The sequence below is a fragment of the Zootermopsis nevadensis genome, unplaced genomic scaffold, assembly GCF_977971745.1.
Source record: "Zootermopsis nevadensis isolate Lab colony 2312 unplaced genomic scaffold, Znev_1.0 Znev_ptg000061l, whole genome shotgun sequence".
Classification (NCBI taxonomy): domain Eukaryota; kingdom Metazoa; phylum Arthropoda; class Insecta; order Blattodea; family Termopsidae; genus Zootermopsis; species Zootermopsis nevadensis.
Window position 1 is genome coordinate 3,076,644 of NW_028259192.1, and position 24,834 is coordinate 3,101,477.

Here is a 24,834-nt window from a genome sequence, read left to right on the forward strand (position 1 = left end):
GAGAAATTACCCTCCTTTTTTATTTTTTATATATTAGAGAGATACAAAACAACAGGTGGAATTGTTTTGTATATTTTAATCTTAACATTATTAGATAGAACACAGAAGACCAAATATTATGAACTGGATGGTAACAAGCAGTCCCCGAATTTTCATTTGCTCTCAGTTTCTTCATGAATGTAATTTTGATTTGTTGCTTTCATTCCCAGTATTTAAACTTTTTCATGTATCTTCCTGAGAGATAAAAAATCATTCCTGATAATAATTGTAGTAATTTCTCCATCTACACACATACTTCATTTCTGCATTTTTGAGTATCAGTTCATGTACATTGTTTTAATTCTCACTTTAATTCTGTTACACAATTATAACATGGCAGCTGACTTATCTGGCATTGATGGAGAGTCATAGAGCCAGTGTCTCTTAAAACATTAACAACTCTGATATTGAAAAGTAGCTTTTTATTTACATGTGCCATGCAGTTAATTATAATAAAAATGGCACGTGGTTTAAAATATTGAAGATTGAGAACATGTGAGAGATGAAGATGTAAATGGGAATATACCTAATTTTGTGTAGGATTTGAGGTTTTCACAGCGGTGAGTCTGAAGATTGCTGTCTTCTGGGTTATTAGAGGTAAAAATGTTTCAAACAAGGGTTGTAGAGAAAATTAAATATACATTGTATGCCCAATATCCATTTCCAATAAATCTTGCAGTTTTCAAGATAATTAAATGAAAGTTTTTTTGTTGTGTCATCTCATAACTCAACTTTAGGACTTATTTTAATCTTATTTTGTAATGAAGGTCCTTTCTCATCCATATTGTCCTTGTTTATGACAGTATTAAAAGGTATTTATGGTGTTGGTAATGTTTTGAACTTCATTCATGATCCTGTATTTTGCAGATAGATTACAATGTTTCAGTAGCTGGATCTGATCTATTTGTATAATATGATGGGCAAAGTCCAAAAAACCATCAGTGCTAACCACATTGTTACACTATGCTTGCATTTTCAAAATTGTTATATTTGGGTTTGATTTATTGAATAAGGTGACATTTTTGAATGACTGGAGCGATTAGTCAGCTTGAAGTTGATAACTTATTGTGGGTTGTTTCAGCCCGGGGTAAATATTGTTTCTCTGCTTGAGGAGATTGAAGATTTGATGAACTCAGCTCTTCAGCCGTTATTGTACAGTTCGAACTTCAAGCTGATTTGTAGCAGAATCAAGTGAGTATAAATTGCTTTCGAGACTAATGTCTCCAGTTACATTGTAGTCCCACTAAGGTTTCTCTGAAAGACAATGTTTGCTGTCCTATGCGGAATTCTGCCATACCAGCATACCTTTGTTGTGTGTTTTGTGAGAAAAGTCGTGGTAAATACAAGGAGAGAACACTGGCAGTTAGAAAGAATAGTTCTCTGTTCTGTACAGATCAAGTTCTTGTCTACTGAGCAAGAAACGCTCTGGAAGGGATCGTGATCCACCGTCACTCCCATCCCTTGGGGCTGTGCTGTGGGGAGGAAGGGAGGTAATACCATCTATAAATCCCACATCTCCACTGGCCTTTCTTCAGGCACTAGCACACTTTCTTGCATCTGTATGCTCTCTGCATCGAGGGATTCATTTACAGGTCAGTTCAGCTTGATTGGTTGTTTGCACTCTGTTATAATATGTGAAAAAACCAAAATTTTTGAACTTTGAACTTCCCTGCACATGAGAATCTGATATCCACGCTTCTAATTTGTATTTATCGAATAAACCTGTGACAGGTACGTTCACTTCAGAGTGCAAATAAGGTACAGTGTATATTGTGCCCAGAAGGATCTGATATGTTGTTGTTAGTAAATAAATTTTAATGTTTACGGACATTAATTGTCTTATCACACTGTAAAACTGTACAGTAGAACTTATTTTTTGAATATGACATCTCTTATTTAAGTGCTTCTGTTACTTTCGTATACCTCCTTCTCGCATCACCGAACATTGTGGCTGAGTGGTTAGCATGCCTGCTTTGTTACTTTGTATTTGGGAGTTAAACTAGGTTTCCTTGTTGTTTATAGATAAACATACCAGGTACTTTATGGTCATTCTGTGATGATGGTTTTCTTAAGTTGATGAATATTTCAATGATAATTAATATTCACATGAACTCTTTGTTAATGCACGCAAAAGTTTTAGTTCTAAAGCCTGAAGGAAATAGGCAATTTGAGAGACCTGTCCGTAGATGGTAGGATAATATCAGAATATATTTTAAAGAAATAGGATGTGAGGATGTGGACTGCATTAATGTGCTTAATGATGACAAACACCCTCCAGTAGCATGTTCTCTGAGCAACTGCAAGCTTCTCAGGAAGTGCCCTGGTCAATGTAATTAGTAGGTTACAACTAATCTCTTTTTGCAGTGACTTTTGTTAATGTCCTTTTCAGATGACATCCAAGGTGCTTGTGTTTTTCACATGTTTATTTTAAAGCAGTTTGTTATTGTATTTTTTAAGGTAAGTTAAATTTTTTATTATACACATTTTTCATGAAATCATTCAGTAATACTTTTTTGTTCAAATTCATACTCGAAAATAGAACTACTTTTTTCATCTTTTAATATGCTGATGACGTTGACTAGTTCTTGATAGCAATTTTTATTTGACAAAGCTTATGATTCTTCAAGAAAGGCTTGGGCAGGTATATTCAAAGGAAAAGCTTTCCTTGTTTTCTGTACCTGGTCTGAGAAGAACAGATCTTTTAGACCTGATTGTAATGGTTACTGATCTGAATTAAGAAGATGGTGAAGGTGATCTGTAGTGCCAAGATCTGCTCCCCATACACAGTAGTATGCCTCACAGGGAAATGTGTAATTGTAAATCATTGTATATTGCAGAGCATACAGAATTTCCTTGACAACCCCCATATCCTGGAGTACATTGCTGAGTTGGGGAACCACAAACTTCAATCAGTTGATAGCTGGTTCACTCGTGTTGAGACAACAATGTTGGCAGACATGTTGAAGCTTCTGAAGGTTGTCTTGCCAGCTACAGTAAGTGCACCAATAAGAAAACTTTTTCATAATGGTCACATATTAATCTGAATTGGCTCTGGCAAGTTTTCATTTACGTGTCCTAAGTTTTGAACTCAGTTTTCATTGCTTATCACCCATTACCCTATTAACAAGCCTCTAGTCTGACCCCTGATGAGTATTTATTCCAGTATTGTCCAGTTGACGAGTTTCTCTGAAACTTGGAGTGAATAAGTTGCCACTGATAATTTATAGCTCTCTGTTTTCAGTATCATTATGGCATTTTGCAAATGTATGAGGTGGGAGCATTGCTAGTCCCATTCAATATTATTAGTGTTTGGAGTAATATCTGCAAGTTTTGTATGATTGTAAAACTTCAAGAAATAGCCAGGTTTTAGTAGTTAAAGCATTTTTATTTGAATATGACAACTTGGTGACTAAGATATTTTTGTTTATTAATGATAACTGATGAGTCATAGTAATATGACACTTGAAATTGTGTGGGAAGTTTTCTACAAGAACATTTATTAGTAATATTTAGTTTTTCTTTTTACAATATATATTGTTACAGAGTAAAATATGTACATAATCTATATTACCTTTTAATTTGTGTGAGTATGATACTTTGTCTATTATTCTGAGGGTATTTGATAAAAGTGCTAAGGAAGATATTTTGATCTAATAGAGATTAGGTAATTAAGGACTGGTGACATATAATGAGGAGCTTCATGGTTTGTATGCTCACGTAATCTTGTTAGTGTGATTACATGATAAGAGATATTTGTAAAATGGGAAATCAATACAAAGTTTTGATTTAGAAACCACACAGGAAAAATCTGGGTTGGATGTGTCAGTAATATTAAAGTGAATCTTTAAACAAGTAGGGTGTGAAGGTGTGGAGTGGATTGAACTTGTTAAAAATTGGGTCAAAAGATGAACTTAGCCGTGTTTCATTTTAGCAGAAAGTTCCCTCACCAACTTTCCAGGAAGACTGCTCTGGTGGTAGTAATATTAATAGTAATAAATGCACCATATCAGTGACAAGTGTGTTTAATATTTGTCCATGATTTTCCTGCTTCTTTTCAGAAAGTATGTAATGACAAGCAATGATTGCTGTCTTAATGATGCACATTTTCACATGTTAATATTAACATAAGTGAGCCAGTTGGTGAAGTTGTATTACAGAACCAGTCGTGAAAACCTGAAACAAACTTGTGTATGAGCAGTCGTATTTCTTTTTTCCAGAACTTCCAACATGTTGGACTGTTCCACAGCATGGCACTTCGACTGGTTGCTGTTATACCTGCAGATGAAAAGCACCTTGCCAAGGAAATTTTCAGTTATGCAGTTTTCAACACTGACTTCTTCAGGTATGATTACATTGTCGGCTGCCTGCCTATTAATTGCTATTAATTCATAACATAGACAAACCTTGTAGCCAATTTCAGGAATTCCAGCTCCTGCTGATTTACTGTATTTTAAGAAGGTAGATGTCTTCTGGGTTGTAGCACCATGGAGTCTGCTAGAAGTTAATTAGACTACACAGCACTACAACCTAGAAGACGGTCATCTTCAGACTCACTGCCATGAAAACCTGAAATCCTACTGTATTTTATTTTACTAAGATCTGTATTCTCTTAGCACAGGATGACGATGGTAAATAATCGCTGCACAGACATGACAGTGAGTTTCAAAGGCCTGTGATAGTTTCTTGTGTGTGTGTTTCTAGTGACTGTTCTGATGTGGCATACAGTTTGGAGGCATTGAAACTAACTGACATGGCATCAGAGCAGGAGAAAGTTTCAGTGCATACTTTGTTGGAGAAAGCTACAAGCAAGTAAGTTATGTTACTACTTTCAGGTCCTTGGTTCGTTTTTCAATACATACAATTGAGGTAGGGATAGTGTCCTCAACTAAATGAGGCCAGCAGAATTTAGGAAGAAAATACTATATAATGTTTTAACTCAAATACCACATGCACAAAATTTCTAGAATGTCTATTAGTTTTTCTCTTGCAGCACTTAATGTAGTCTAGCATATCAAATGAGTTCCTTCTCACCATTTTATGGCATATTCTCAGGTTGTGTGGTTCGATGAGTCAGCCTCTGGTTGTGAGGAATATCTGCAGCTGTATTAAACAGTTATTCTCAGTATGCACTGAAAGAAAAAAATCTGAACTTTCATGTCAGTTTTTTGTAATTACTAATAATTACTGTCACTGTAAAGTTTGTAAGGTGTACTCTTATGGCAGTTTATTAGCAGGTCAGTGCTTACTGTAAGTACATTATGAATTATTCTTCTATGGCTCTCCAGTCCCGATTTCTATCCATGGCCTCCACAATTCTCCTTTTCCATTCGGTCCTATCCTCTCTGTTAGGTCCGTCTGTCCGAGGATTTGATTGAGGTTTCGAAACATCTTCCTTTTTATGGTGAAAGGTTGTTACCCTTGCGATCAACCCCCAACCTGGAGGACCAGGGTACCTGTCTTAGTCTCTCCCCCTTGACCAATCTGGCTAGGGAGGCCCTGTTACTGGAGATAGAGAAAGATTTGTAATTTTGTTATAATACTCATGTTTCAATTGTAAACATTTATATATTAAATATGCCTATTGATCTTCTGGTTTATCATGCCTTTATAAGGGCAATATATTGACAGTCTATCTTTATCAGTATATTGTAAATTTAAAGGTAACATCCCTGGTGTTTAATGAAGAACCATGCCTTGAAAATGTATGGGGTGCGGTGGTTTAGCTCCATGCAGTATTAACTTTGGAATTAGATCATTGTGAGTAATCAATGTACTGTTTTTTCAGAAGTTAATTTTTAAACAATAACAATAGCATGCTATTGACACTCACGCAGGTTATTTTACAGTACTCTATTAGCTGCTGAGATTTTGTTGGTTTCAGAGACATATGATAAGCTAGTAAATATGAATCATGGTCTGAATGAACTGTGTGTGTGAAATGCCATTTTTTCAGGATTCCCAATTTATGGAATTGCTATCAGACATCCCTTCACCTTGATGCAGTCAGTAAACCTTGTCCACTTGACATCTCATCACAGACGGCTGGTGAAAATGGGTTGACACAAGGATTCCCAAGTGATTGGCCTTATCTTCCCATTCTGATGTTGTATAACCAGGCCCTTAGTGGGTAAATGTCTCACATTATTTGTAGTAGTAATATCTCAATATAACAGAATTTTGTGCACTGACAAATTATATTCATAACAATGAAATATTGTTATGATGAAGGCAGTAAAACAAATTAATAATGTAAGAGTTATTGTTTTTACAAAGGTAAATGTATTTTTGTTAAATAAGTGACTTTTTTTTCATGTGCTATAGCTTCAGGCCTTCGGTTTATGAAAATCTTCTGATTGGTTTCAAAATTGTTTGAAGGAGACACCTAACTCTGATTTGAATTGGACCTAACTCTGAGAACATGTTTCAGGAAAACAGACAACAGCAATAATACAGAACGTGTGGTCAGTTCACTGCAGTGGCTGCTCATAGTGGAATGTCTGCGGCCACAGACAATGGCAACGCTCAGTGTCACTGCCCGATTCTGTCGTTTGTCAACTGTGTTCCTTGCAGGTGAGAGGGGGCAGCTTTGAGAGCGAATGATTATATTTCTGTGTGACCCAGTAGCTGAGCTTAAGGAGGAACAATGGTAAAGTTGCATTTTTGCCCAATTTTGTTACTGTGAAGATGCAGAGGAGTCATGGAGATAAGTCTCCATGCATTCTGGATTTCAACATGAGACTGAGACTGGTGATCTTGTTCATATTCAGACTGATGCATGCCTAAGGGGACAGAATCAGATAGCTATTGGATAAAGGGCTGCTTGGTCTGAACCGTGGGTTCTAGAGGTAATGATATATGTAACTAATTCTTTGGTATAAGGCTTTCTTTTTAGAGTTAATAATCAATTTGAGTGAATAAGAAATTCCGTTCTGAAATGTGAATCTTTCATCATTACGTATGCTTATCTTATTTCCCTGTCCTGACTCATTTCAATTTATCAGTTTTTACAACCCGTTTATATATGCCTAGGTCTCCCACATAGACTTATCCTTTGGATTTTTCTGTCAGAATTTTCCCTCATTTATCTGTGCACTACATGTCTCATCATTGTCATCCGTGTAGCCATATAAATTATGCTCATATAACTTTATCCATTCTTCTCGCATAGTCTAGATTGTGGGTGTTAATACAAGAATATTTACGTCTTGCAATACTTTCTGGGCTTCCCTCTAGTATCCGCAGAATTCTCTTGCTCTGTCTTCCTCTCGGAATGCTTTTCTTAGATTTCCTTTTCAGCCGTAAATGTTTTACCTTCGTGGTTGGCCGGCTCAAGGCAGAATCCCTTGTTGTCGTGAGGAAGTACATCCATACCTGAGGCAGGATTCAAACCCATAACTGTGAACTGAAGCTGGAACATAATTTGCTAATAGCCTTGCCCACTTCTATTACATACCTATGAGTTTCATGTATTTTCCGCTTGTGTAGAATTATAGCAGTGCTTCTTTTTTAAGGCAGCGACTTGTTCCTGGAACCAGTAGTGCACCACCACCTTGAGGTTCTGCTGCGCATCCTCCTGAGGAGCAATTCTCTACTTGATTTCAGTGAGAAAATCTCTGGTATCACCTCATTCTATGATTTGTAAGTGCTCCTATAATACATTAGGCGCATTCCTGGAAAACACTTATGGAAAAATCACATTGTAGAAACCATTGATTTAGTTGGAAATGAGGGGTTAAGGGTTAGAGATTTTGGAAGGTGTCACAACATTGAATACATTATTTTCTATTAAAAACCACACCAAAACTCATTCTGTGTTCAATATTGGTGTATTTATAGCCAAGTCAGAATAATTCTAAGCTTTAATGCCTGTCTATGGTCTGCTTCTCTGAATTTATTAATTTGCTTATTTCAGTCATGTTTTTCCAGCATGCACCCACATTAGGGAAACACCTTTCTCTTATAAATAAATTTTTTTATAGCCAATTCACATTTCGTTACACGAGAAATGACTGTATTATCAAAGAGTATTAGTTGTGACTGTAAAAAGACATTGGTAGGATAATGTAGTTGTGTATATAAGAAAACCCCATTACGTGCTCTAGTATAGTTGGTATGCAAGGAAGAAACCAGTACAATGAAACCTCATAAATAAATTGAAATGAATAGCTTTGAATTATGCAGCTTTTTATGCATATTGCCAGCTGGATGTAATTTATGCCTTATTCCAAATAGAATTAAGGAGTTTATGGATCTCTGAATGTAATGTTTCACCTCCTGCTTGAATCAGTTTTACCATAATTTGATCGCTACCTGTCGGTTTATGCCTTTTAAACTTTGCAGTAGCAATCTCAACCTCAACAGGACTAGGCTCGGCTGTATGTATTTCCAGATCTGCCGGCATGGGCATGCCCATTCAGATCCAGATATATTTCCAGAAGGCTGTATTCCACTCTCACACCCTGTTTCTGTTCAACTGTGGCTAGCCAATAAGAGAGTAATTGCTCTCACTTGAACTAGTTGTTCAACCAAGAAGCGGATTAAGTTCCAATCTGGCTGACCAATTAGAATCTGCAGATTTAAACAAACTAAAACACATAATTATTTTAAAAAAAGAACGTTTGTCTTAGCATTGGTGATGTTAAAAACACTTGCAGCTTTGTCCTCGTAGCAGTCGCCCTTCCGTGCCACTGCGCGGGTAATCAGTTTCCAATTACTATTCAACTTATCCAAGGAACGGTCAGAACAAAAGGGAAGAAAAGTGATTCAAGTTGCTTATATTTTTTTTAGTGTGAACTTCAACTCGAATAATAATTACTGGTTTATTTCAAATGCAGCATGATTGAATGCATACTTGCATCCCTGAGACGACCACATGACTCCACTAACAGTTAGCCAATGCCCACCTAAACATCACCTCATTCCGGTTTACCGTTACCTAACCGATAATGGCCCCATCCCTGAGTGGGGGGGGGGGGTGAAGGTGAGGAGGTGTACAGGTAAATTAGATATTAGAATATTTTTAATGTTTTGTTATTTTTTAAAGAATAAATAAATAAAAGCTGTAGATGATCGATCTGTACAATGTACATTTAACATAAGTATAAGTATGTAGCAGTAAGTTAGTCTTACTCAATAATCCTGAATGTTGGCAGGTACACACAACTGGTTGAGCAATTTACAGCCGTGTCATATGGAGATGAGCTGTTTGGTCACTTTGTGCTTGTCCCACTACAGCAGCGCCACTCTCCAAGCTACCGAAAACTTGTGTGGAGTGAACACGCTGCAATACTGAGAGTCCTACGTACTCCTCCTCAGAAGGTAATAGTGTACAGCATGATGTAGTTACAGGGAGTTTAGCTAACCTCTGTATAGTAGCATCTGATTTCTGCTTAATTTTGTTCTATGAGTGGAATGTTAGTATATTCAGTTAACTAATAAGAAGTGCCATTTATAAAGGGTCTATAGCATTACTTAGTCCCGCGCCGTAGCCACGCGGTCTGAGGCGTCATGCTTCGGATCGGTGATACGGAATGCGTGCTGGTTCGAGTCTCGGGGGAGAGGAAATTTTCTCATGAGCTTTCGACCAGTGTATGGGACCGATGCCAACCCAGCATCGTGAGGAAATTGGGGAGCTACAATGAGTAGCGTAATCCGGTCAGGAAAACTAGCAATGGCTGGAGGTTCGTCGTGCTGACCACACGCCACCCTATATCTGGTTGGATGATTGTTCACCTCTGCTTAGGCATGTGAACGTGAGGCCGGCAGCCAGCTTAGGCACTCTGGAGCTGTTACGCAACGGATTTAATTTTAATTAATAACATTACTTACATCAGAATCAGTTATTTCTGTGGTCTCAAACTTATTTGTAATTATTTGAGCATTCTTATCCCATTTGCTGTCTGAATTGGCTGTTACATATTTTATTACTGAAAAATTATTGAGGAATTCTATCATTTTGATTTAACACTGTTATCACCACTCTGACAAAGTATGTAACTCCAATCAACATTTGAACTTAATAAACTCATCATCCTTCAAGTGATGTCACTATACTTTCAGTGAGTCCTGTTCCATGTATATTGTTGTTCCTTGCACTATATTTTGCTGATAACTTGTATTGTCATAATAGTAATTTTCTTTATGTTCAGTCTGTAAATTATTAAAGGTTTCAAAATTGCTTAAGGAATTATTTACATGTTAAAACTATGTATATAGTAATTGTTAGAACTATGTGGCCGCGTGACATTGACGTCAGGTACTGTAGAACATAACGTATATAATGAGACAGGTCAGGGAGTGTTTAATCAATAGAATACCTTCTGGGAACCAAATCATCCAACAAATAAATCTAGGGCCTTTGTCTGTTGTGTGGGATATGTCATAAAATTGTGTGGGTGACATGTGAGATGAAGATTTCGTTACAGAGGGAAATGATGACTCTGACCTCTTAAAATAAGGAAAGATTCTGTTTTATAATAATGTAATAGGCCAGCTATGTATAAAAGTAGTAAAAATTATTATGCAGACCTCTGTTTATATTATTACATATCACTTTATGTTCAAATCATGTTTTATCACGTTTCTCGAAAGTGCCTCATATAAAAATGTGCACTGAAGATTACAATATTTGTCTTAGTAATGCCTGTAGGTTTTATACAGGACTTTCTTGATTTGATTAATGTTTATTGAGATGAATATATCATTTAAGTGTCCAAGTTAAGTGGCAACCCAAGTTTTCTTATATGATGTTAAAGTACCATAAGTATGATAATTGTTCTCATTGAAAATATTTATAAAATGCCATTATCTAATACATTAATACAGACAGAATGTCGTTCTTTGCTATGCTATGTATAAAGAACAATTTTAAATTGTGCAAACACTGTGGTTTGCTATGCTCTTTTTCCAGCTTGGTGTTCCCTTCCAGGCATATCTGGAGCCTTGTGAAACGGATCCATCACTTCTTATGTGTTACCTTCGTGGGCTAGGAACAGGTGAAACTTTAACTATTATTGTCTTTATGTCATGGCATGATGAAGTTGGCTGTGCATTGCACTAACACAGTGTTGTGCAACCTTTCTACGCTCGCAGCACACTAAATATTGTTGAAGAGTCATGGCGGCACGCCATCCCCATCGTAGGGGGAAGGTAGGTTATGGCATTGATTGGCCACGACAACTTCTTATAAATCGACCCCAATCGAAAAATGTTCTATTTGGCGTTCATAATTATCCATCTTTATTATGTAATTTATTTTAAATATAGTCATTATTTTAAATAAATTAAAATATAATATTTCCAATCCTTTGATACAAAATTTATTAACTATGTGTAAACATTTAAACTTAAAGATACTTATTCATATTTTTACATGTATATTGCAGAAAAATACATAGATTGGCAATAAAAGTAAAGGGTAGGTACACATGTTTTGCTGCAAAGTGGTTGTGTCTCTTTCCAATTCCATTTAGTAGATCTTGTCTGTCCTCATTCTGCCCAATCATAATAAAGAAAATGAAAACTGAGAAGGAGCAGAAGATGTGAAGACAGTGCTCATTGGTTTGTGTATTTCTTATTATTATCACATGGGCATTGTTCACTTTGTGTTTGTTGAACAAAGTCAAATAGTAAACCAGCATTGTTATTGACAAGGTTATGTGAGGCTGTCCATTGGAGATGGCTTGAACTTTGACCTCATAGTTGGGTCTTGCATCATGACACACTCGCTGTCCAGGAGTTTTCGGCCAAAGAATTAATATTATTATTGTTGTTAGTGTGTGTAAGTAATTAAATACAACTTTTACAGGGTCATTCTGGTAACTTATCAGTCACACCTCATATTTGTAATATTGTGTGCTTCTGTAGGTCAGGTACGGGATGTGTGGTGTCCAGTCCTGTACAGGGTAGCTCTTCACCATGTTGCCACATTTATTGCAGAGCAACCAGACACTTCAATTGCCCAGCAGCTTAGCTCAAGAATTCAGCAGCTCGGTAACAAGGTAAGAACTCAGTTCATATATAATACACACGCTCATGGGCACAAGTAGGTATTTTGATATTTGCATTTTGCTGTTTTAACAAGTGTAAGAAAATAGAATCAACAGGCAGTTTGGATAGAAATATCGTACTCTTATGCATCCTGTTGTGGTGTTTGTGAATGAAATTAAAATCATATTCTGTCACACACAACATTTCTTGAACCATGTTTAATCTAATTATTTTAATTGCATAGAAGTGTTTTTTTTTTCATGAAGAGAATAAAACTGTCTTTCTTTACATATCCAGATTACAGATAACCTATTATGTAACTAAATGTTAGTTCGTGATTGCAATAACTTTACTTGTATACTGTATATTTGGTATAGAGGTGTTGAGTAATGGAATGACTGATGAACTGGGGGAAAAAAGTGGTGTAGTTTGTGTTAGGGCACTGTCCCAGGGGCATTCTACAGAAATTGAGGAAAACCTGGATAGCCTGTCACTGGATCAAGATTTGAACCCAGGACCACCTAGCTAAGGAGTGCTGATGACTGCATGGAAATGTTTGTTTGGTTTTAGTAATCAGAGAAACAGAGATGCTTGTTCTACCATGCTGATTCTTTAGCATAATGTTTTTAACATTTATCTGCTGTGCATGACAACTTATGTTAACCCCAGAGTTAAAATTTAACTGGTAGTACCTTAGTTTGGGTATTTAAATTCCTGTAATCCCATATTGCATTTAATTTCCCATGGTTCAAACATAGAATGTTATGGAGGTTTTATCTGGTTGACAAATGTATTAGGAAAATTTAAATAGTATCTATACTGTCATTAAAGGATTAGGTTCAGGCTTATAACATAAAACTACTTATAAAAACTTCAGATCATATTTTATACTGTATTAGCTGCATAAAACAATATACACCATTTGTTCTATAGCTTTTTTGTTTTAAGAAAAATGATTCAGATGAGGATTGACGTGCCAAGGGGAAATTATAGCCGTAGTGGTAAACACACATCTGCTAAGATTTGCAATAAGGAAGTTTAATACCTGAGGAAGTACATGGTGTCTGTAGACAACCATCATTTAAGATACAACTAGGTACTGGTACATTATTTTTACATTATATAACTATTCTCCCCACTTCCATATAAGCAAACTTTTCCATGTTGGCCGTACATTGCACATTTGTATGTAGTTTGTTTTTAATATAAGAATACAGAATTTTTATTGCTTTCAGGAATTACAGAACAAACTTTTCACCTACTCAAAGCCAGAAGAAAGTTGAAAAAAGGTTAAGAGAAGTATAGTATGTTTTGAGGTTTTCACAGCAGTGAGTACAAAGGTGGCTGTTTTGTGGGTTGTAGATGCCCTTGCTGCCTCCATCATCAGCCTTTGAAATGTTGGTAAACTTCTACCAGACTACATGGCACTACAACCCAGTAGACAGCCATTTAGGTAAAAATATGTACTGGTGAATCTGGAACAAATGTAAACAATGTAAGATCTGAGGTTTTCACAGCGGTGAGTATGAAGATTTCTGTCTTCTGGGTTGTTACGCCATGTAGTATGGTAGATGTTCACTAACGTTTCAGAGGTCATACTGCCTTCATCATCAGCCCTTTCCACCCAGTTGGCTCATTCATCGCCCTGATGACGGAGGCAGTATGATATCTGAAAAGTTGGTAAACATCTACCATACTACATGGCGTAACAACCCAGAAGACAGATGTAAACAAGATTATCTGGAATAAAATGATTCGTCATTATAACAATTTATCTGCGATCACTGTGCCTAGGAACAGCCAGTTAGTTCCCTTTCATAGGTAGAAATAATTTGTTCTCCCTGTCACACCCTCTAAAGACATTCCAAACTCCCTGTGGTTATCCTAAGAGTATGTCAAGATTGTCATTTCTAACCTTTGTACTCTAATATTTATTTTAGCTGTCCTGTATAACTCCAGATATTTGAAATATCATTGTGTACTCATATTTGAGATTACTTGTGTTGTCTTCGACTAATTATCTAACATACAGGTAGAACCATACACATTTGAATCCGTAGTATTTTGAACGTGTTTCTCTGTATCAGTAGCATACAGCAGCAGTAGTGGAGGAGTGGGTTTACACGTTCAAATTGCCTGAAATTTGTGGGATGTTCCAAAAACATTTTTTTTTGGCAGTGTTAAGTTAGAAAATAGATATTTTGAACTGAAGATAAATTATATCACTGGGTTAATGGTTGCTGAAGTTGTCTCAACAGCAAGTAATTCTGTTAAATGAAGTAATGAGTATGGTTGAGTGCTTTTCAGACTGGCTTTTTAAGTTGCCTGTAAAACTCTCAGGTAGTAGTGAAGGAATCCAAAATAGGAATCTGGGTACTTCAGGCAATTCTTTGCAGATGGCACATTTCCTCCACTGAAATTAAGTTAACAGAATTTATTACCTTATGTTTATTATCATAAACTTCTTGTGTTACATCTTATAACATTAGTAAAAGCTTATCCATAGAGAATTATTAATCTTACAATTAATATACTGGCAGAAATGTAATGTAATGATTACAAAAAATGACAAACATTATTTCTTCAAAGGCAAGAAATTGTGCAGGAAAAATGTTCGTTGATCGTAGAAAAGTTATCAAAGCATCATTACGCTTCAAGACTGAAAGGGCAAGAATTAGCTAGTGCTGACAATTTTTAAGGCCTTAGCAGGTGTCAGCTGGTTTGTACTTAATACTATGGTATAATTTATACCTCTACTTCATTTATACTGTCATAAACTTGTAGTTGAAAGAACAGTAGCTGAATAAAAGGAAATCTTCATAAAATGTTCTATATGGACAGTGAAGCAAGTTGTCACATCTGTATAGGTGGTGGTGTAGGCATTAACAGTGGGGTCAGATCATAGTTCTACAGTACTAAGCCCCCCCAAGGCACTCCATGTTGCTCTCTGCCTGTAGAGCCATCATCAGTCAACAGATCGAAAGGACAGTGTTAGTACATGTAAGTAAATGATGCACAATAAATAAAACACTAAGATCCACCTTAAGTTTAACTGAACTATCGTACTGTAGTCTTTTAACTTTTATGGATGGTGTTTTGATGCACAAGCATTGGCAAGACTGATTTTGTGTGGTCTAGCTTTTCCCTAATGAATGTTCCAGTGTGTTCTACATTACTATTAATGTGGGATAATTATTTGCAACATTTTTTTTCAGTGTAACTTTTTGAGTTGTACCTTAAATATTAATGCAGCACGCTGAACAACCAGTATTCACACATACAAAACGTCTTGCTCCTCTTGCTCATGTAAAATGTTTCTTATGGAATCTTCACATATATAATATTGCAAAAAGTCATTATCATCTTGCAGTAGACAGGAGGGAAATTGTTTCTTGAGCTTCCATATTTATTCCTCGCTTTACATTAGTGTTAATATGAGTCAAGTTAGGATCACAGTAGTGTGTTCTGGGACTGAATTTCATTTTCTTGTTTTTTTTAGGTTAGTGCTGTTATGATACCTGAAAATGTGCTGTAGTCATTTCTGGCTTGTGTTTTATTCCATGTAGTCATATTAAGGTATATACGTAGGGCAGTCAAAATGTTCCCATAATTGTAGTATAGCACTGTAATGGTAGGACATATGGCAACGCTTACCTAATCACCTTCAAAGTAGGACCCTTGCGCACACACACACTTGCTCCTTCGATCCTGCCATTGTTGCAAGCACCGGCGGAAGGCTTCGTTCGGAATCTTCCGGAGTTCGGCCGTCGCATTTGATTTGATGTCCTCCATGGTTGTGAAACGCATCCCCTTGAGGCCCATTTTCAGAGCAGGGAACAGCCAGAAGTCACTCGGAGCGAGATCCGGAGAGTATGGTGGTTAAGTGATGACGAGAATGCTTTTCTCAGCGAGGAATTTCTGCACAACCAGCGATGCGTCAAATGCGACGGCCGACCTCCGTAAGATTCCTAACGAAGCCTTCTGCCGGTGCTTCCAACAATGGCAGGATCGATAGAGCAAGTGTGTGTGTGTGCGCAAGGGTCCTACTTTGAAGGTGATTAGGTAAGCGTTGCCATATGTCCTACCATTACAGTGCTATACCACAATTCCGGGAACTTTTTGACTGCCCCTCGTATATATACAATGTGTTAAGAGATGGTACTACCATACAAAACTTAATACCTCTTCATTGTGGTCACTCTTACTTTATTAATTTTTTATGAACCAACCTGGAAATTCTTGTATAACTAAGAAGGTTAATGATTCAGCTTATCTTGCCCGTTCATATAAAAACATGAGATTCAGATTGGAAGCTCCAGAAACCAAAATCTTAATACATTATTTATTGCTATGACATAGTGATGACATCTAGTATTTTAAATATTGCCTTCTAGTCTTCATATTTTTTCTTTCTTTTTGTATTCAGATAGAAGTTATCTGATGATCATGCTTTGTTTCTGCCATGACCGTGTACATACTTCAGTTCCTTCCAGTCTGAAGCTCAATAGTGTTGAACGAACTTACAATTCTGTAAGAATCTCAGTTCTTCTACTTGTTATGAATGGTCTTAAATGGAAAGTGTTATAAATGTGAGAAGTTTATTAAGACCAGCCAATTTAAGCAGATGGCTACAGTGTCACCTGCACCAGCCAAACTTGTCCTTCATTCCTGAGGGAAGGCTGGGCGAATTCTGTTTGTCGTTACACAGACAATTGGCAGGTCTGTACGAAAGGGAATAGTGCATAATTGACAGTGTATCACAAAGATTCATGTACATTGCAGGCAGGCCTTAATTTTGAGAAATATTTATGTAACACAAAAAGTTGCATTTTCCGTGGATATTGAAACAATCTGAAAACTTTGCAATGTTATGTTACTTCAGAGTAAATTAAATTCAGTTGGGTAACAGAAAACTGACAAAATTTGTGTCTGCACAGTATTCGTGTTTATTGTCTTTGCGGACTCTAATTTAAAGCTGGTTTCTAACATTCACTCTTTTTTCCATAGTGAACAGCAATCTGAGAAAGTGAAATGAAAATATCATGTTGAAAATAATATTAAACCTGTGACCCCAGATATGACTACCCTTCAAATGATAGCCATAAAAAGTCTAATATGTGGATAAGTACTGTGGTGCCTTTTCATTTCCATTTTATGTGAGAATTTGGTCCCTTTTGCTTTGTCGTCTGACTCATGATTCTGAATATGTAAAGGTTTGCAGGCTTGTGTTTTCTGTAACAGACATCGGGATACCCGCTCAGCTTGGGATTATTCTCATTGTACTATTTTACTTGCACACCATAAGAATTTGAGTGATGTTGGTTAAATGGACTTCCACTTGAAGATGGCTGTCTTCTAGGTTGTAGCACCGTGTAATCTGGTAGAAGTTTACCAGTGTTTCAGAGGTGTTTGCTGCCTTCATCATCAGAGCATCTCTGAAATGTCAGCATACTTCTTCCAGACTACACAGCACAACGTCTCAGAAGACAAGTCATCTTCATTCTTGCCATCATGAGAATCTGAAGCCTCGTGAAATTTCACCTATTCCCAGTGGATGTATTTTGTCTTATGGATAATAAACATGATAAAACATAGGCTGCAGCAAAAGTTTACCACACACCTTTCTATAACAGATAATAAATTGGCTAAGGTATTATTAATTGTTAATAAAGCAAATGTTTTTATCATAAAAAGGGAAACTTGGATGTTTTGGGTTGCTCCAGCTTAAACTAAACCCCGACTGGGAATGTACATTAGCAGAATCTACCACAGCCAACAGACCACAGGAACAAAATTAAGTGCTTCTATTGGCAAAACTGTGAACAAGTATTGTGATCATACAGTGTGTATGCACAAGACATTTAGATCATGAAAAGTAGCAAGTAATCTCACAAAAATACAAGCCCTCAAATCAGTTTAACACTTTCACATTCTTGTCTCTGGTATAAAATCTGTATAAGCTATATATATTTGCAGAGCGATGGTGCATTTTACATGAAGTTTAACCTCTTTAGCTTGAAACAAAGCAAATTTATCATAACCTGGAAGATGTAGTTATTTGCAAGTATAAGACTTCAGTTATCACAACACAGCTTTCAAATGAATTGAAGATTTCTGTCTTCTGGGTTATTGTGCTGTGTAGTCTGGTCGATGTTAACCAACGTTTCAGAGGTCATACTGCCTCCGTCATCAGGGCGATGATCGCCCTGATGACGGAGGCAGTATGACCTCTGAAACGTTGGTTAACATCGACCAGACTACACAGCGCAATAACCCAGAAGACAGAAATCTTCATACTCACCGCTGTGAGAACCTCAAGTTCAAATGAATTGTTTGTGGTAATTTTTAAACTGTTGTGCTGGAAGATTGTAGGGCAAAGCTTTGCTCCATAATATTTTTACAAGCGACAAACAGCTGATTATAGGAATATTATTTTCCGGGATGTTGCACCATGTAGTCTGGTGTAAATTTATTGATGTTCCAGATGTGCTTAATACCTCCATCATCAGGTGATCACCATGATGATGGGGGCAGTAGGCTCCTCTGCAATGTTGGTAAACATCTAGTAGGCTACATGACACATCATCTGAGGAAACCTCTTCATAACTCACCATCATGAGAACCCAAAACCTTAGTTGTAATACATACATATCTCTTCTCTAACACAAAATGTTATCTATAATGCTGACAGAAATGTAATTTCAGTGAATTTCATCCTTTATCTGCTCCGTATATTTTCTCTTGTTGGGGCTGTGTTATTGCTTCACAAATAAGGGACAATGTATGAATTTCTTGGGGGTGGGTGCAAACTCGCTTAATGATAAATATTTAAATTTAATAATGTTTGAGTATGCTGATTGTCTGCTGTATAAGTGCAATTAAAGTATTGAAAGCTGTCTTTCTGATCTTCAGCTATTGTCCATATGGTAATTTAAACGTAGTTGCCCAGTCATACAGTGTGCCACTTCATTAGGTCATTCAGAAATACAACCAGTGTATGACCCATGAAGTAGCCAAAACTTAAAAAACAATAATATCGGCAAGGTAAGAAAATTTCCACCACCAGTGCGCATCATACAAATCACAGTAGCTTTGTTGGTTGCATTATTTGAAATAAAGTTCATTACTGGCACAACTCTAATGGTAGAAGATTTGGCAAGGGAGTCATTGAAGATTTTCTCAAGGCATTTTAAATTTCCCAGTTTACTGTTCTTTCCTTGACACCGTGGTTCATTACCGTATAACCGTCCATGTTAGGAGACCACACCAGTATCACAAACATCAGTTTGAGCATTGTAGTACTTGCAATCTCGCTATTTCTAACGTTCAATGAATACTACACATTACTTTAACATACTAATGCAGGACGTATTTGGCCAGCTAGGCTTTAAGAGTATAGCAGTTTTCTAGGATATTCTGATTTCTGCCCAAGTGATAATGAGTTGTGATATGTATACACATCAAAGCATCTCACATACCAAATAGAAACTGAAATGCTAGGCACTGTTGAAGCAGTGATTTGAACAGCTATAGAGACAAGTTCAATTTAGAATAGAATATAATAAATCTATAACGATATGACTTGCCACATAAAGATTACCGCCTTCTGGGTTGTAGTGCCATGTTGTCTGGTAGGAGTTTACCAATGCCTTGATTATGGGGGGAGCAAGGACCTCTGAAACCTCTGTCATTGCTGTTTGATTGTGTGGAATATGTTTACAGTGTTTTTATTGGCAAAGCATTCTTGTAGATGTGTTTCGTTAGAGCCAGGTGATAATATCACACACAGGTTTTGTTTGCATTCAGCTTTGTAACTACATTTACTATCTGTTGGTCACCGCATTCTGATAATTTCACTCCTTAATTGTAGACAACAAGCTATTTGTATGCTTAGCAAAATAAGTTTAAACAAAAATAAGAATCATGAGGCAGTTGTTCCTGTAACTCGACCAACATATATAGCATGTCCCATAAATTCAGGGCCATAGGAGAACTGTTATTTGGCAAAATACAGAAAATGTGAAGATTGAACAGTTATTGCAGATCATATGTTTCAAGTGTTGAAAATTTTTACTTATTATAAGCCATTACACATCTTATATTATTGATAGTAAATGCTAGGTGATGTTGCCGCATTGACTGCAGAATACACTGAAGATTCTAGATCTCCAAATTAAAATAATTTAATTGCCTTATCATGTCTCAAAGAAATCAGAGTTGACAGTTTTGCTTCTGGAGGGAATCTTTCAGTGAATCAGATAAATACAAGAAGGAAACTCAGTACCCACCTGTGTGATCCATAAATGAGTGAAACTGTCAGCCAACTGTGCAGAATCTGTTGGAACATCCCCAATAATATCTCAGCTTGATTCACTAGACACTTCCTTCCCACCAAAATTTTTGAATGAAGAATAGTGACTCATCTTATGCTTTGTTTTTTTTTTTGGGTTATCAATCCTAAGATTGGTTGGCCCCCCATTACGGGGTTTTGACCTACAAAGATACCACGATGGTTTCGCCTTGCCTTCCGTGGCCAGTCTTTATCCAACAGACTGGAAGAGAAAGGACTCCGCCAAACATCCATGCCTTGAGTGGGACTCGAACCCACGGTCCCAGTGGCCAGGCGCATGAGGTACATGCCTCAGACCGCGTGGCCGGCCATCTTATGCTTGTATAAAGCAAATCATTAGGACATACATTTTCCTTGCTATGATTCCAATCTCATTACTTTTGCCTACATAATATGTGGCATGTTATTGTGTTACAACTGCAATTTAAGTAATGTTTTTCAGGAACATTGCATGACAGTGCACTTCTCCCAGCATACCAAATTTAGAACTGGTAATACTCTTTTGTGTGCAGTTGCATAAACTTACAGGAAGAAGCACCATTCACAATCTTATCATTAGAATATTTATAATCCTGTTCTCCTGCGAACAAATAACTGAGAACTGTGTTCCAGACTACATTAATTTTTTTTAATATTAGCAACACCACTTCATTGCAAATCTTGAATATTATGTTAAATTACAAAATCAGGATTAACTGCAGTCATGTTAATATGACTTGGTACCAAAACAGGAGCAATCTAGTTTGCAGTCATGAAAAGTTGAAGGGTTTCAGAATTTGAATTCATTACAATTTATTCAAAACTTAAACAAAGTTATGTGCTTAAAAACCATACCTCATCCTTTTATACAGTTACGTTAGTTTGTATTTAAGAATCGGGATTCATACCAGTGTGATGGCTTCTGAATGACGTATCTTAAAGAAGGAAAGTAAAAACTGTATGTGTGTATGGTATTACATCCTGGTTGAGATGACTAGCTTCTAGGTGCTTCTGCTTTCCGAGGTACTCTCGTACGACGGTTCCACGCACTGTAAGGTGTCGGACCATGCCCCACATAGCCAAGACCTGTTACTGCGTGACTTCCATTTGTCCAGTCCTCTCACAAAAGTGTTAAAGGGCTTTTAGATTCAGGTCAGGTTAAGATATCAAGGCTGCGGTGGTACAGCGGTTCTTGCAGCAGCCCAGAGAGTTCTTAGATGGGATCCATCAGCTCATACATCAGTGGGATGCCTTTCTCAAAGCCCATGGGGACTATTTTTAATGTCTTCTACCCCCTTTGCCCAGAACAATCCTCAAATGGGTTTTATTTGAACAAGCCTCACTGATGCAAGGTGAAAGATGACTGCAGAGTGAAGCTGGAGGGATGGAGAATTAGCAATCCAGGCCCAGTTTCCTGCAAACAAAACAGACCGTCATATTTGTCTCTGGTAAATAAACAGTATAAAGAAACATTCTGCTGTTGAGTGCGTACCTGTAGGTTTCTTTGTTGACTGTAACGGCCATGGCACCTTCATTATCACAACAATCGAGCTCTATGCAATGGAGTCGACTGCCCCACTCACAGTGTTGTGTATCACGCTGCTTGTACAGTTTGATCTGTAGGCATGTTGACAGTTCCCCTGATCCCTGCACCTGTCACGGTTAACACAGTCGTCGCACACTATAATCATGGTATTTCACATGAGGCATTCAAATTTATGGGAGAAGTAACTATTACATCCCACCTGCTTTACCAATCAATAACTTTGTTTTGTATTTATGGGTTTCATGTGATTCTTGCTGTAAAGATCGATTATTTCCTTAAAGATCATTAACAAGCTGATGTAATGGTGAAGTGTTGCGGTTTCGAAATTTTATATTTTTTTAAAAAATAATATTAAAAACTTGTAAACAATTATCACATTTCACACTTCATTGAAACTAAAGGTCATGGCAAGATGGGGTTAAAGCACTATGAAATCAGACTTTTGAGTGCCATGACACTGCTAGTTGCTGGTTCTGAATGACTGACAAAATTTCCCTACCTTCATACCAATGATGAGATCCTGTCTCTGTCCCTTCTTACTGGGACTCATACCAACTGTATTGTAGTAGGAAGAGTAGGCACATGCTGTACTGTCTCTTGACCTCTCACAAGGCTGCATCTCTTGGCCAGCTATCACAAGACTTCTGAAAAGAGAAACATTAGTATTGGACATAACAAAAGATGTGTGTCCAATTCTTCCTTGTGTAAGTCCATCCGCAGTTGCAGCAAGAGGGAAAGTTCACTAATGTATATTTATGGAGTAACACTGTTTGTGTTGTAGAATAACTTAATAAGCACTGACTGACTAATTACAGGAATGTACACAGAGAGTCAGTCTGTGTTTGAGATTTAAATGTTTTGTGTATTCCACAGTCTCAATTTCTTGTTTGTAATGTAAGAAACACCACTTGTGTGGAGCCATTTTGTGTTACAAAGAGAATGCTGTTGAAAAACAAAACACTTCACTTGTATTTGAGAGTACCTGGTTTGATTGTCAGTCAGGATTCTAGCTTTTCTAACTAGGGGTTTTCGTGGCTTGTCAAAGTCCCTTCAGGCAAATGCTTGTAAATACCTGGAAGAAGGCTGTAACCTTTTGCCCTCCAAATACCTATCAACCCTTCATTATTATAAATAATTTTGCAAGCTTTTCAAAACAGTGTGTGATTTCTGATTACATTATTTAAGAAAATATGAATCATGTATAGCAACAAAGATTAACACCTTCCTGTGTTGAAATGTAAGAACACTTTTATATATGTTAACATTTTGACCACCAGCCTTGACTAACCTCTTTCCTAATATCAGTCTAGAATTACCAGCTGATGAATTTTTGAGTTACATTATACTTCAATATTTAATTTTCAACTCGAAACTTCTTGTAATAATGATCATAATTAATGTAACAGTACTTTTCTATATATTAACTGTATCAGAAGAAACATCGAATTATGAATATATTTTGAATCAAATAATTTTGTCGTGGTATGTAATAAATTAACATAACATGCAATTTAATACAGGCTGGCCCAGAAAGATATATACACATTCAAGAATCCATAGTTCCTGCCGTTTATGAACTGTATAGAGATAAGGACATGGTATCAAGGCCGGGCATCCTCACATTACCATCGTTCTGTCATGGCGTATCTTGACAACACTTTTCTCGACCGATGGATAGGACACAGATCTGTTGAGTACCTCCAACGATCACTAGATTTAACCTAACCTGACTTTTTCTTTTGAGGTTATTTGACGCGCTGCACAACACAAAGCTGGGAGCACTTCAAGAGCTCCGAAGCTAGTGGTTTGGTTTATTTTGTTTCATTAAATGTGTGTATACAACTTTTTGGTTTGCTGTCTTCATGTACAGGTTTTATACCGGGAAGGGAATTGGAATTACAATTTAAAGGAAGAATGTTTAGTATGACCAAGAAGAAAATGATTCATCCAGTTACGAAGAGAAGGAATCGTGAAATGAATACTTTTCATCTATCTACCTCGGAAACAGTGGAAGAAGAAAATATGAAGATTTTAACTTCACAGGTAATCAGTAGATGGCATAAATCGATGTGGGAAGTGTTTTTGATGGAGAACGGGGTGACGTATTTTAAGATTATCGATATAAAGCGAATTTCCGGTTTTAATGATCGATTATGTAAAACGCAGTAAAAGCATTGCTTTGTTAAAGAATGGTCATGTGTGATGGAGTTTGGGTATTTGGAGTGTTAATTTAAAATTATTTTAGCAGTAGGTGACGATACAGATTGAATTAGTGTTTCAATTCAACGCTAAATTTTGTGGTCGAAGGAAGTATAATATAATTTATGGTCATATATATTTTATATGTATATAATTAAGCAGTTCGTCTAAATGTGACTCGTTTTACATCGGCAGATTTACCTAAAATAGTGTTACCATCCTGAATTATGTACGCCTACATATTAAATTATAAGATTAGAACTGCTGTGAAGTTAATTTATGACAATAGAAGTTTTCTTTTCTGTTCCGATAATCGTGAGATAATCTTACGTTCCTTAACAGAGTAGTCCTATTATATTACATGAATGCAGATGTCGATTGGCAGTGTGACGTACGTAATGTTTCTTGTTGACTTTAACATTTCACATATTTTGCCATCTATTGAGAAATGATAATGTGATAATGATAAGTGAATTGGTAAAGAACGGTGGGAGAATCGATCTTCGCTAATATAAATTACGTGATTTCGGTGCAGGTACAGAGGAATATTACGGGATATCTAATTCAGGGTGCAAGGTTGCAGATCGAGGTTCTAAACGGATTCGCCTGATATGGAATCAGGAAAGCTTCCTTAACGCGACATTAGGCGTGGCTCAGCACGTGTGTGTACGGTGAATTGGAGAAAGCGGCCATGTCGAATTTTATTTAAACTAATATTCCAGGCTGAGGAAAA

General features: G+C 36.8%; 2 protein-coding genes across 6 annotated transcripts in view; one reads left to right on the forward strand and one right to left on the reverse strand.

Moving 5' to 3' along the window:
* The window catches only part of LOC110833727 (RNA polymerase II-associated protein 1), a 27,815-nt gene extending 14,014 nt beyond the window's left edge, over positions 1 to 13,801 (forward strand). For 3 of the 5 annotated variants that reach the window (XM_087341001.1, XM_087341000.1, XM_087341002.1), the window contains exons 14-25: positions 1,121 to 1,230; positions 1,433 to 1,631; positions 2,877 to 3,032; positions 4,257 to 4,381; positions 4,741 to 4,848; positions 5,993 to 6,166; positions 6,467 to 6,609; positions 7,551 to 7,677; positions 9,192 to 9,357; positions 10,949 to 11,033; positions 11,905 to 12,038; positions 13,390 to 13,801. In XM_087341001.1, coding sequence (XP_087197127.1) covers positions 1,121 to 1,230; positions 1,433 to 1,631; positions 2,877 to 3,032; positions 4,257 to 4,381; positions 4,741 to 4,848; positions 5,993 to 6,166; positions 6,467 to 6,609; positions 7,551 to 7,677; positions 9,192 to 9,357; positions 10,949 to 11,033; positions 11,905 to 12,038; positions 13,390 to 13,500 — 1,638 coding nt within the window. In that variant the 3' untranslated portion in view covers positions 13,501 to 13,801. Of the gene's footprint in view, positions 1 to 1,120; positions 1,231 to 1,432; positions 1,632 to 2,876; positions 3,033 to 4,256; positions 4,382 to 4,740; positions 4,849 to 5,992; positions 6,167 to 6,466; positions 6,610 to 7,550; positions 7,678 to 9,191; positions 9,358 to 10,948; positions 11,034 to 11,904; positions 12,039 to 13,262 lie in introns of those variants that run through there. The other 2 variants (XM_022072145.2, XR_002544312.2) reach the window with 2 other exon arrangements.
* Positions 13,045 to 24,834, reverse strand: part of LOC110833724 (CB1 cannabinoid receptor-interacting protein 1) — a 36,555-nt gene continuing 24,765 nt past the window's right edge. The window contains exons 3-5 of the mRNA XM_022072142.2: positions 22,402 to 22,546; positions 21,849 to 22,009; positions 13,045 to 21,770 (exon numbers count right to left, since the gene is read on the reverse strand). Of these exons, the coding sequence (XP_021927834.1) occupies positions 21,749 to 21,770; positions 21,849 to 22,009; positions 22,402 to 22,546 (328 nt within the window). The 3' untranslated portion in view covers positions 13,045 to 21,748. The remainder of the gene's footprint in view (positions 21,771 to 21,848; positions 22,010 to 22,401; positions 22,547 to 24,834) is intronic.